Genomic DNA, 12,500 nt, shown 5'->3' with positions numbered 1-12,500 from the left:
GCATTTGGGTTGTATTTTTGTTTGTCAAAAACTTTTACATTCCCGGCCGGCTAGCCGGCTAGCCGGCCACATTCTAATCATGTGGGCACATAAAGCTAAGAATATCCTCTGAAATCCAGGGATTTATCTGTCTAACCTTTTCATAGGCGAGTGAAAAATATTCTGCTGTAATTCGAATTCGCGGCCCGGAAAAAAACTGATAATTTAACCAAAATTAGCTCACCGAAAGATGTACACAGGCTAAAACAAAAGGGAAATAATCCGATAGTAATCGATAGCAATCGATGAATCAGTCGTCATCATTACAATTTCCGATGAATCTATATGAATCGAATTCACGTCGTTTTATCTTTATCGATATCAATCTTCGATTGTTATCCATTGATATCGATCGATATTGATATTGAGGGTTTTTCTGTCTAATCTTTTTATAAGCGAGTGAATCGTTAGACAAAAAAAACCACTGGGTTTCTGCTCTGAATAAACAATATTGTTTTAAAATTTGAGTGTTACAACGATACGTAACAGCATTTCAGCGTTCGCGTTATCTTCTGCTATAATTAGAATTCGCAGTCCGGAAAAAAATAATTTAGCCGTAAAAAAAGAAAGGGCCAGATTCTGATGCTCAGCACGCCGGAGAGTCCGTGGGAATGTAAAAGTTTTTGAAAAACAAAAATATGACCCAAATGCGGCAAAAACAGGCACCGGAAACTCGAGTAAACACGAGCCTGTGAACTTTTGAGTTGACGAAGTTAATTTGAAAATAATTTTGAATAATTTTTCAACCCTCGACCATTTACCCTCGACCCTCGACCATTTACCCTCACCCTCGACCATTTACCCTCGACCCTCGACTAGTTACCCTCGACGTCCATCGGCCAAAAGGCAAACTCGAAATAAGGTGGTGGCGACGAGGGATGCGTCTTTCAACATTCGCGTCTGCAGCGACTTCGCACAGCGAAATCGTGAATACGCAAGCCTCTGTGGAGGAAGGAGGACTGAGCAAGACGGAGCTACACAGTAAGACCGGAAACGAGTCGTTGGGAGTCAAGTCGCTATTTTCCAGCAACTTAACATGTACGTGTAATTAGTATTATTCAAGTATTAAATCTTAGTCCCATTCTTCTAACCTTGGTCTCGTTCGTTTTGACCAAATTTGCTTATTTCTGTGCCTAAAATCCAGAGACACTAGTGGTTTCCCTCACTGGATCAGTGATTTTTCATCAAAACAACAAAGAGAAAATGTTTGTATAAGAATATGCCAATGGTATTTATGTCGGAGGACATGACGTCACCTCATTGTTTTTCAATTTCGGCCGGCACCGGTCCTAAGTCAGTGTTGTAAGTGTTGTAAGTGAGAAAATAGGCCATTTTAGCTTCCTTAGGACTGTTACTCTAAGCGATGCTAAGTGTCAAGCATTTGAGATGGTAAAACCTCTTGCACAGTACACAGAGATGATAAAGTGAACTCCGTAGTAGCCCATTTCATTAAGATTCAGAGGTGCAGCAACTAACCCGCGATCAGGCGCTCTTTTCTTTTTGGAAAGACGCGAAAAGTACGCGCTCTCCCTGAAGATAAAAAAGGCCAGATAGCAGATTATATAAGAAGCACAAAGTTAACGTTGGTTTTTGACAAATGTAATTAAATCTTTTAGAAGCGTTTACACAAGTTTACATAAATTACGACTTTGCTCAAAGCAATTAGAAATTCAACATGTTCCTGGTAATATTGATAATAATAGTAAATAATAATGATAGATAATAGCAAAGCACTTTAAAGTGCAGCAATTGCGGGCTTAAGTAAGGACAATGTCCACTAAAAGACAAGTTAGAAGAAAACTTTGTAAGATGGTACGTCTTGAGCGATTGTCCAATTACCTTCACGTGGAGGTCAAAGTTGGTCATTTCACGTCGTTATCAAGGATACAACGACCTAATAATGCATTAAAATGTAAAACTCACATGCAGGGCCTGCAGAGTCTTTGTTTTTGTTCACTAAACCCACTGTTAGCTTTTAATTAATTTGGAGCGTCCTCCTTGCTGTCGTCCTACTGTCTTAGCTTCCTACTATGGCTGCCATGACTCCTCTTGCAGGTTTACCGGCTAAACTTGGTCATTTGCAAAACTAAGCATGGGATGTTTCCGGATTTTCAAACACGCACCAGGGTGACTGATTTTACTTACCCTAGAATTGTATTTACTTGAGGTTTATTTTTTAAGATCTGATGAAGAAAAATCTTACATAGGCTGCTACACCTTAGTCATAAGCATTCTATACCTAACAGTTTCTTTAATTGATCAACGTAACATCCCGAAACAAGATCCGTATATTCTGTTGCTAACAAATTTTCCAAAACTCTCTTGTTTTCTATGAATGTTAACTGAATAGCGGAATTTATCATTTTAGGAATTTTCTACATATTCAAAGCGTTTTACGACAAAATACAAAATAAAAAATGACAAATTAGATAAAATATCGTCTATGGTTGTGAAATACTACTTTAGTAGTCTTTTTAACCCAATTAAATCAAAAGAAACTGATTGCCTCTTCACAACTTCAGACTTGACCATTTCTTCTTAGGGCGTGGCTGAACTGAAGCCGCGCACACGTCCTCGACCATTGAGTATTTTGTTCCATCGTACTTTGATTCGTCCAACAGTCCGAGGTACAACTGAAAAATTCACATAAAACAAGAACATCATTTTCTAATCTGTTTTGCGCTTGATTGTCTGGGCCGGGTTGTTCGAAAGCCAATTAACTTAATCCAGGATTAGCGTAAATTTTGTTTCTCGTTTTCCAGTTCTTGGTGAAAGTTTCTTTTGCTAATTTTTTGAGATTGACTTCCTCCGATGTAAAGTTTCGCCGAATATCAGCGTTGAATAGCATTTGGGAGTAGAGAAATAAACGCCTTGGTTAATTTTTAATCTGGGATTAGCGTTAATCGGCTTTTGAACAACCGGGCCCTGTTCTTTCTGCTCGACTGCTTGTCTGACCGCCTTGCCTGGGTTTAAAACACATTTCTTACAGATAATTCAATTACGATCAACACGACTCTATTTTTTCTCCCAGAACGGTACTAATAAATAGCAGAGAGAGTCATCATTGGGTCAAGATAACTATTCAAGTAAGACTTGGCGGAAATAGGTCTGTCTCTTCAGCTCTAGCTCATCAGTTTACTGACGCTAGTCTCTGGAATGCAATGCCTGCATACAGACAGGAAGTCTAGACAAGGATGTAATTTGTTTAGTACTTACGTGTAAGTACTGAACAAATTTCATCCTTGTCTAGACTTCCCAAAATATTAGGAATGTAATGATTTCAAATAAGGCTATAGTCCTCGCAGTTATGGACGCAACTTAAGCAATTGCGTAGAGAAGCCCTGCTTTCGTTCATTGATTCATTCCTCACGGGAAAATTAAAACCCACAAATGACCAGCTCTCAACGTCACTGGCTTCATAGCTCAGTTGGTTAGAGCGTCGCGCCGGTATCGCGAGGTCACGGGTTCAAACCCCGTTGAAGTCCTGAATTTTTCAGGCTTCTCCACGCAATTGCTAAAATTGCGTCCATAACTGCGAGGATCATAGCCTTACTTGATTTCATATCCGCAGTTCAGTATATCATTCATTTCATATATCATTTCGCTCAGTGTAATGATTGATTGCTACATTAGTTTTTCTCGTTTATTTTTTTTCTCTAATCTTTATTCTATGAAGCAATACTCTTAACCTAATTAACAATTATATATATTATATATAATTCAATATAGTCCAAAAGACGCAAATCAATCAGTGGAAAAATACGACCAGCGTACTGAACTGGTTCAACGCCCTACAGCACAAAGAAAATCTGTCACCATGTGCTTTGATGTATGTGACTTCTACCCTTCTATCACGGAAAAACTGCTCACAAAAGCACTCAACATCGCCAATATCTACAGACCCATCAGTGCCGACGAAAGAGAAATCACTTTCCTCTCCAAGCAATCCCTACTGTTTTCCAATGATTGCTCGTGGGAGAAAAAATCCTCTGCCAGCCGATTCGACATAACAATGGGATCTTTCGATAGCGCTGAAACATGCGAACTAGTGGGCTGTTATTTATTGTCTTGTCTAACCAAAACGTATGGCAACAGCATCGGCCTGTATAGAGACGACGATTTGGCAGCTTTTAACTCAAACCCTCAACAGATCGAAAGAATCAAGAAGGGTCTCTGCCAAATTTTCCGTGAAAACGACTTAAAGATCACATTCGAAGCAAACATCACTAAAGTAAATTTCTTAGAAGTCACCCTTGACCTCCAATCTGGAAAGCATAATCCCTACACAAAAGAAGGAAACATCCCTCTCTACTTTCACCATAAATCCAACCACCCCCCATCTATCCCCAAGAACATACCGGAATCCCTAAACAATCGCCTCTCAGAAATTTCTTCCAACAAAGAATCATTTGATAAAGCGAAAGTAACCTACCAGGGTGCACTCAACAAGAGCGGCTACATATATAATCTAACCTACAGAAAACAACTCCACAAACCAAACACCGCAAGAAGAGGCCTAGAAACATCACCTGGTTCAATCCTCCATACAGCCAAAACGTCAAAACAAAAGTTGAAAAGTGTTTCCTCACCTTAATCGGCAAGCACTTCCCAAAATCACACCCTTTGCACAGAATTTTCAACCGGAACACTCTCAAAATTAGTTATAGCTGCATGAGCAATGTAAAAACAATTATCTCCAACCAAAATAAAGCCGTCATTAACAAGTCATCAAATCCACCCGCTCAAACTATCAACACTTGCAACTGCCGTGACAAAAGATCCTGCCCTCTAGACGGAAAGTGCAACGTGCGCAATATCATCTATCAAGCAGAGGTCACAACATCTCAGTCAAAGCAAACTTATACATCGGTCTTTGCGACACATCATTCGAATCACGTTATAGAAACCACACATGTTCCTTTAGAAATGAACGCTACAGAAATTTCACTGAACTTAGTAAATATGTATGGGGTTTGAAAGACAAGAAAGTCGACTACCACATTAAATGGCGGATTGTTAGGTATGCGAGATCCTATTCAAATGTAACGAAGAAGTGTAAATTATGTCTGTGGGAGAAATACTATATAATTTGTAGACCAGATTTGGCGACCCTTAACAACAGAAATGAGCTTGTAACAAGTTGCAGACATGCAAAGAAATTCCTTCTTAATAGCGTAATTATTTAAGGCTTATTTTTAGCAGCTCACTGGAAACAGTTTGTATTGTTTAACCGTTGCTATGCACCCCAGCCTATAGTGAATTGCTACCGTTTTTTTTTTTCAAAATCACTGTAAAACACCATGTATTCCTTCTTTTTGGCAGTTGCCTGATGATTGCTTCGTGAGAAGCATGAAACGTGGAGTAGCAAATAAATGTTTTTGACCTAGCTCAAGTTTACGTATCTATTCATTTCTCTGGTAGACCCATTGAGCACTTTTAGCAGATGATCAATTTATCACGTTATTTCATTATATATATACTATAATATACTATATCTCTACTATTTTAGGTGTCCCAAACTTGCACAAAACTATTCTATATCTTGCTTGTTTCTTTGTAATTATTATTCGCTATTCATTGCTTTTCTTTTGTTTTCTTTTTTTTTTTTCACCTTGCAAATATATGTATTTAGAATAAGTTTAGAATTTGAAAAATTGGGAAAATGGAAACTTGAATTGTCTGCCAAAACGTGGCCTTTCAAGGGCTTTTGAGGGAAGTTGTATGAGACAACATAACACTTTCGGACGTTATTTCCATATGTGGTGCTTCTTGGAGATATTTGTGGGCAACCACTGTGTCGGCAAATAATTGCCATGCATTGTTAGAGAGGTTTTCAACAGTCATCTGAAAACTTCTCTACTTGAATATCTTTATCGTTTATGAATAGGGATGTTAAAAACGAAAAAAAGGTGTTGTGTCAGATTGGCATTTTTAACGCAAATCTCCATAATTACCTCTTTTTCGATGAGAGAAAGCAGATCTTTACGAATATTTTCAAAATGTGGACGAAAGTCAGGATTTTCTTGCCAGCACCTCTCCATGAAGTGATACCTGGGAACAAACAGTTTAAGGTTAGCTTAACTTACACCCCTGTCCACTCATCTCACGTTGATTGGTGAGAATTATAGAAGCAGTAGCTCTAGATAATTGATAACTCGATCTCAACCTTCTGTTAAAAAATATCATGATTTCAAATATATATCACCAGGGTTGCTGTTTTTAGGCGACGGGAAGACGATAAAGAATTAGTTTGTGAGAAACAACAGCGCGTTAGGAGATACATCATTTATGCATGTGGTAAAAATAATATTTTAAAAACAACGGAGTTTGAGATAAAACTATTCACAAAGCGTTCTGTTTCACAGACTAGGACTCTCCTCGATCTCGTCTAGCTATGACTTTTGTGGCAGCTAATCGGCTAGATTACGGTTTCCGTACTGTGCAATATTTACAGAAAAGGACGAAAAGGCTTGAAATACCAAAAGGCACCGGTTTTTCATTTTCCTTGCAGAAAACAGTGCGCATAGAGACGGACATTACGATGAAGATACTTCTTTTGCAATAATCATTCGTTTGCTTAGGACGTCAAGCCGTGTGGGTTCCCCGAGAAAAAGAATGGTGGCCAAGGTGATATACGATCTAACCCTCCTGTATTAGTTAACGATCTATTCTAAAATAAGCCTATCCTTTTTATGTGGGAAATAACATGACCGCTGAGCTCGTGAGTAAAAACCAGGGATTTTATGGGCTAAGAATGACGACACATCACGTGATTATGCAATTAGTGCAAAACGAGCAACCATGGATCATCTATTACTGTACCCCCGAAAGCTTCCGAAGTTCAAATGTCCTCATTGAAGTCAATGCATGGTTGAGCATCTACACGTGAAATATAATGGAAACTGAGATCATCGTCTGAAGTCGTGTAAAAGGCACTCGCTCTTTTTTTTTCCCCATTGCCGGATGCCTTAATCGGTCAACATTTACTTCCCAATTTTAAGAAAAAGTTATTTTTTATGACCTGATTGCTTGACATAATAACGACGGCTTCTTTTGGTCATGCCCCAACAGGTGGCCCAAGCTCTACGATTTGCGCGTAACGTAATTAGAACATCATATTCAACATTTGTGATGTGGCGCAGAAGTCAGTTGGAGCCAAATAATTTATATCCAATGAGTGCCGTGTTTTTATTGACTGTGGCTTCATAATTTTTTTTTTTACAGCTTTGGGAACTTTCTAGCCATGAAATAATTAATTACCAGTAAGCGAACCGTGTTGCCAAGGTTATTTTTATCAGAAGCCTTGCCTACGAGCCTCCCGGTCCTATGCACTATAACCTTGAGTCAACCTTTGCCCGTATCTTTCTATTTTTAGAACTAACTCATCAGCAGTAGACTCACATTTACATCATTTTACGTCAATTTGCCTACAATGTTTGTTTTGCTATTTCTGTCTTCGTCAGGCAATAACTTTATTCTGCTTGGCCATTCTAAACAGTGCGTGAAAAGCTTACCATGACCGTGCGGTGTACTTTCACACCAACTGACTAAGGTGTCGTCTTTGAAATAACCACGCAATATAACACGGAATTCAAATAATTTTCATCGGGATATAGGGCCAAATATGGGGGATTCGCCTTGTTACCTCAAACTCTCCTTGGGTAAGAAGTAGAGACTATTTAACAATTAGACCCGTAGCCCGCATGAGGCGAAACCGAATGGGCTTTTGACCCGTGGACCTTGCGGGCTACGGGTCTAATTGTTTTAATATCACCCAACTAGTCGGACAGAAAAGGCAACAATAAAGTTTGCAAATGCAAGTTGAAAATATATTTATTTGGGAATAAAACGAAAGAAAGCATCACGCTTTTTTCACTACTTGAGAACTACTACTAATAGACCTCTAGTAGTGTAGCCAATCAAAATGCAGCATTTGCATTAGTCCACTAGTTGGGTGATACTAAAAAGTCGTAGACCAAAGAAGGAAAGAAATTAAACTCTGGCTATGCTGAAAATCAATCCCAAGACTTCCGATTTAAATCACCAACTCATCTCTCTCTCACGAGAGGCGTTTTGGTAGATCGTTAAGCAAAATATACCCTTATGGAGCTCAGGAATGGAAGGTCAAATCGATAAACGAAACAGGCAGTGAAAAATAATGCGACGAATAATGGACTTCGAAACCATTTGGCCGTCTAGTGGTGATCTGTTTTTCTATATATTTTACTAACGGAGATGTTATGTACAACACTGTAACCAAGGTAACTTTAGCTGGGTATGGGTTTCACAAACTCATTGAAGGAATCGAACATATTGAATGGATCTATGTTATCTATGTTGTCTGGCTATTGATATTCATTTGCACTCAACTCTGCACAGTTTCTAAGTAAAAAAATATATTTGGAAATGTGACTAATTCTTGACGTCCAAGATTTATTTGAAAGAAAGCTTGTTGTCTATTTCATGATTTATTATTCAGGGAAAAGGTTCTTCAGAAAAGGATTTCATCCTGACTCCAGTGAGAAATTTATTTACTTGCGTAAGGTTTTTGACACGGGAGTTTTGCTTGCTTGGATGCTCGGAATGAAACAGGAAGGTGACTTTTGTCTCTAAATTTGTTCAGCAAGAGCTTTTAGGAGTCAGATCGAGCATTGCAGAAGTCAGGCAGGTCACTGGTATAATTGACAAAGTACTTGGAAATGGTCAGTTCCAGATCAAGGCGTGGCAGTCAAACAGCAGAGAAGGCCAAACCTGCGGTGAACAATGTATAGACTTGCTTGGTCACAAGTGGGACAAGAAAAAGACACATTTTCTCTAAAAAAAGGATTCAGTTTTAAGACCGAATGAAGATTTTACAAAGAGATCGTACCTCGCCTTGCTTGCTCAGATGTGTGAACCTATTGGCCTCATAGCATCTGTGACTCTTAAGCACCTACAAGAGCTGTGGACTACCGGGTATGGTTGGGATGATATCCTCCTTGAAGAAACCCAACAAAAGTGGAAGGAGAAGGAAGCAGCAGTAAACCAACTTCTCACCTTCAAATTTGATCAGAAGTTTATGCCAACAGAAGCAATCGACCTACCCCAAGTACATCTCTTTGCAGATGGAGGAGAACTGGGATATGGTGCCGCAATTTTCCTTCGCTGGAAGCTACGCGATGGTAGTCACCAATGTTTCCCTGTGATTGTCAAGCCCGTTGAAAGAAAAAAAAGCTATTCCCCGACTTCATATCTTGGGTGCCCGGCACTCGCAAGGATTTACGACCCGTGCTGGAAGGCACTAGGCTTCGTTAATATCAAAGAGTACGATAAGACCTTTTGGCTGGAATCTCGAACCATTTTGTCTTGGCTGAAGACTCCACCTCGAGAATTCAGACCCTTCGTGTCCGTACGAGTTTCCGGAATCCAAGAAACAGTGGCGCTCGTTTCTAAAGCTGCCAGAATCCGAATGGCCACAGTTTGATGTCCAAACACGAAGATCTACCTTAGAAGACCATCAAGAAATCTAAGAAAAAAAACTTGATGGAGATGATTGGAACACCAGAGAGTTTCAAACAGTAACAGCCACAGTCACTGGATAACCCAGAATTCTTTCACCTGTTGCGAAGTTGCTATTCATTTACAAAATCCGGAGAGTCCTTGCCTATGTACGTCGATTTGTTCAAGCCACTAGGAAAAGAATTTGAAAGAAGAGCCCTCTAACAGTTCAAGAACTGTAAGACTCCGAGTCGCTTCTTTTCAAGTGGTGTCAGATTCCCTTGATATATATCGCTCCTGAACGCGAATTGATTCCTAAATCTGATCACATCGGATTGATCAGAGCTTATGGCCGCCTCGAAAGTGCTAGTGCACTACCTCAAGGCATGATTTGCCCAATCATTCTGCCAAAAGACAATCAACTGGTGGTCCTCCTCTTGCACCACCTCCACCAGAAGCGAGGGCATTGTGGTTACAAGAGCTTCATGTACGAAGCAAGGCGAAAGTTTTGGATCGTCGGGCTTCCAAAGATAGCAAAAACTATTGTCAGCAAGTGCGCCGGCTGCTGCAAACTTCGAAAGAAACCTGTTGACCAATTGATGGGCCAGTTACCAAAGTATTTGAGTGGCTGCTTGATTCCCATCATTCTCGAATACCGCACTGGATATGTTTGGGCCCTTGCAAGTCAAATTGAATAGAAGAACACTTCGAAAAGCGCAAGTTATCATTTTGGGTGTTCCCAAGATTCAAAGCACTCTTTCAGAAAAATAGACCCGTGATTTCTAGTGGACATGGAATATCCAACGGAGTCGTCGAGTCATTGATCAGATCAGCTCGTAAGCTCTGAACAGCGTTTCGCAGAACAGAGAGCTAACTGAAGAACAATGGCGGACATTCCTTGCTGAGTTAACCTGTGTAGTCAATATTCGTCCTCTCAATCCGAGTTCTGTTGACATTTGGGAAGAACGTCCGGAATTCTCCCGATGCTATAAGTCCGTTAATTGGTCCCTAGAGATGTCACTGATTGTAGACACCTATCCAGGCAAGGATTTATTGGTCAAAAGAGTGCGGATCAAGACACACAATGGTGAGTACGATCGCCCAATAACACATAGCAATCCCTGATTGCCACGAACCAAGATCTCAGTGCAAACGAAACAATAATATGGTTTATAATTGAGTTACACCTAGTGCGGATTAAATCGTTGCGCAATTAGACTCCTAATTTCTGGGGCCGAGTGTTTTGCACTCCGTTGAAAAATGTTTAACTTTTAGATATTTGGTGGCTAAGGCCGGAAACGCACGTTTTTTAAAATTTTAACTTAATTAACGATTAGCCAATCAGATTGCAGCTCGCTCTCAATCAGATAGAAAAGGGCCCTGTTATTGAAAACAGTGTATTCGTGGCTTCTGCAAATATAGGACACTGGCTTGTTTTGAAATGCGGGATTATGCCTTACAGAATTGTAAGTATATCTACATGTTGTAGGAAGATCGTTTATTCCATTATCCGATTTGTTTAGTTTTATAGTGTGTTCATGCCTCTTTTTTCAGTTGTCTAAGTTACTTTGTGCAACGTGGAAGTGCGCGGATTAAACTAGTCCAAAACCACTGGTAGATCCTGTGAACATTATTTTCCTTGTGTATGTTCACCTCAAGTAAGACCCATACCCACGGTGCGAAACACAAAAGGAACTACAAACGAGTTTAAGTGAGGCAATTTTATTGAAAAATCACTCCTAATTTTGCTTCCAATTCGATACGCTTTTTTCCCATACAAACCGTTGTAATTTCGATATTATGAAAATTAACGGTCATGTTGATATGATATTATAATTACGTCGCACGCGAATCGTAGAGCTTGGGCCACCTGTGACACCGACTCTTTAGCAGCTTTCCCTTCATTTCTTTCTTTCAATAAAGAAGTACGTTACCCTGCCTTAAGGGCAAAAAATGGTATGAAAGGAGACTCACATAGTGTTGGCGATGTGTGGAGGTTTCGGCATGCGATAACCTTTCTGCAATTCTGCTATGGTCTTGGCCTCCGACCAACCAGGATATGGAATGCCTCCTGTTAATTTTCAACATTTCATTACTGTCTTATCCTATTTACCACCTGCTGCAACAATAAGTTAACTGTAGTTTCGCAGGCATCTAAGTTTCAGCCGGCTTTCGTGCCCGCTTGTTGACAGGATTAGCGTGCGAGAAGTGTAGTGGGTTAAAATTCAAACTACCACAGATGGTGCTTAAGAAATTTACGGTGGGGACTAATAACAAAGAAAGGTGCTATGGCAGAAGAAAATGAAACTATCGGAATGAACCTATTGAGACAGTCCACGAACAGTTCATAACACTAGACCTATGGGTGAACTCGGATCTCAACTTATTACCTCAACTGGGAGAAGAGTAGAAATAACAATAATAATAATGACAGTGATGATGATAATAACGACAACAGCTTCGACGTAATTAGATGCAACCGGATTCAATGAGCTTCACGAAGTGTCCCCTTGCTCTTTTCTCTGACTTAAACATCACTCGTATCTTGGAAATTTAACGTCACAAAGTTTCACCCCAAATGCTGCTCCTCGAGTATGGATAAACTGCTGCATTTACCCTGACCTAAAATATAACGCTAACCTTTACCTTAACCTTATCGTTAGAAATAGATATGAAATGCTTAGACTTAAAGGGACACTTCGTGTTGGATGTTGAAATGAGGCTTTCGTCTATTTACTTGAATTTCTGGACATATGCAAGGATGATGATGAGGATGATGATAATTTGGACTTAAACTCGCCAACATAACACTTGTGAATAAATGTTGATTCTCAGTACACAAAACACCTACCGATAGTAAATATCTCATAAAGGACGACTCCATAGGACCACCTGTAAAGCAGAAATGCAGTTACATCAAAAACGTTCTAAATGATAAATATGCAATATGAGATGGCTATCTGTATTAGTATTTCCATCGGCGA

General features: G+C 39.7%; 1 protein-coding gene and 1 non-coding gene across 2 annotated transcripts in view; one reads left to right on the top strand and one right to left on the bottom strand.

Moving 5' to 3' along the window:
- Positions 1-2,101: 2,101 nt before the first annotated feature.
- Positions 2,102-12,500, bottom strand: part of LOC138057266 (tyrosine kinase receptor Cad96Ca-like) — a 45,032-nt gene continuing 34,633 nt past the window's right edge. Inside the window, exons 7-10 of the mRNA XM_068903308.1 lie at positions 12,368-12,408; positions 11,491-11,587; positions 5,994-6,090; positions 2,102-2,672 (exon numbers count right to left, since the gene is read on the bottom strand). Coding sequence (XP_068759409.1) covers positions 2,550-2,672; positions 5,994-6,090; positions 11,491-11,587; positions 12,368-12,408 — 358 coding nt within the window. The 3' untranslated portion in view covers positions 2,102-2,549. The remainder of the gene's footprint in view (positions 2,673-5,993; positions 6,091-11,490; positions 11,588-12,367; positions 12,409-12,500) is intronic.
- On the top strand, positions 3,452-3,524 carry Trnat-ggu (transfer RNA threonine (anticodon GGU)). Its single transcript has one exon. It is a non-coding gene; the product is annotated as a tRNA-Thr (tRNA).

The sequence above is a fragment of the Montipora capricornis genome, chromosome 7, assembly GCF_036669925.1.
Source record: "Montipora capricornis isolate CH-2021 chromosome 7, ASM3666992v2, whole genome shotgun sequence".
Classification (NCBI taxonomy): domain Eukaryota; kingdom Metazoa; phylum Cnidaria; class Anthozoa; order Scleractinia; family Acroporidae; genus Montipora; species Montipora capricornis.
The sequence above is the reverse complement of the archived record's forward strand: the minus strand, read 5'-3'. Positions and strand labels throughout refer to the sequence as shown.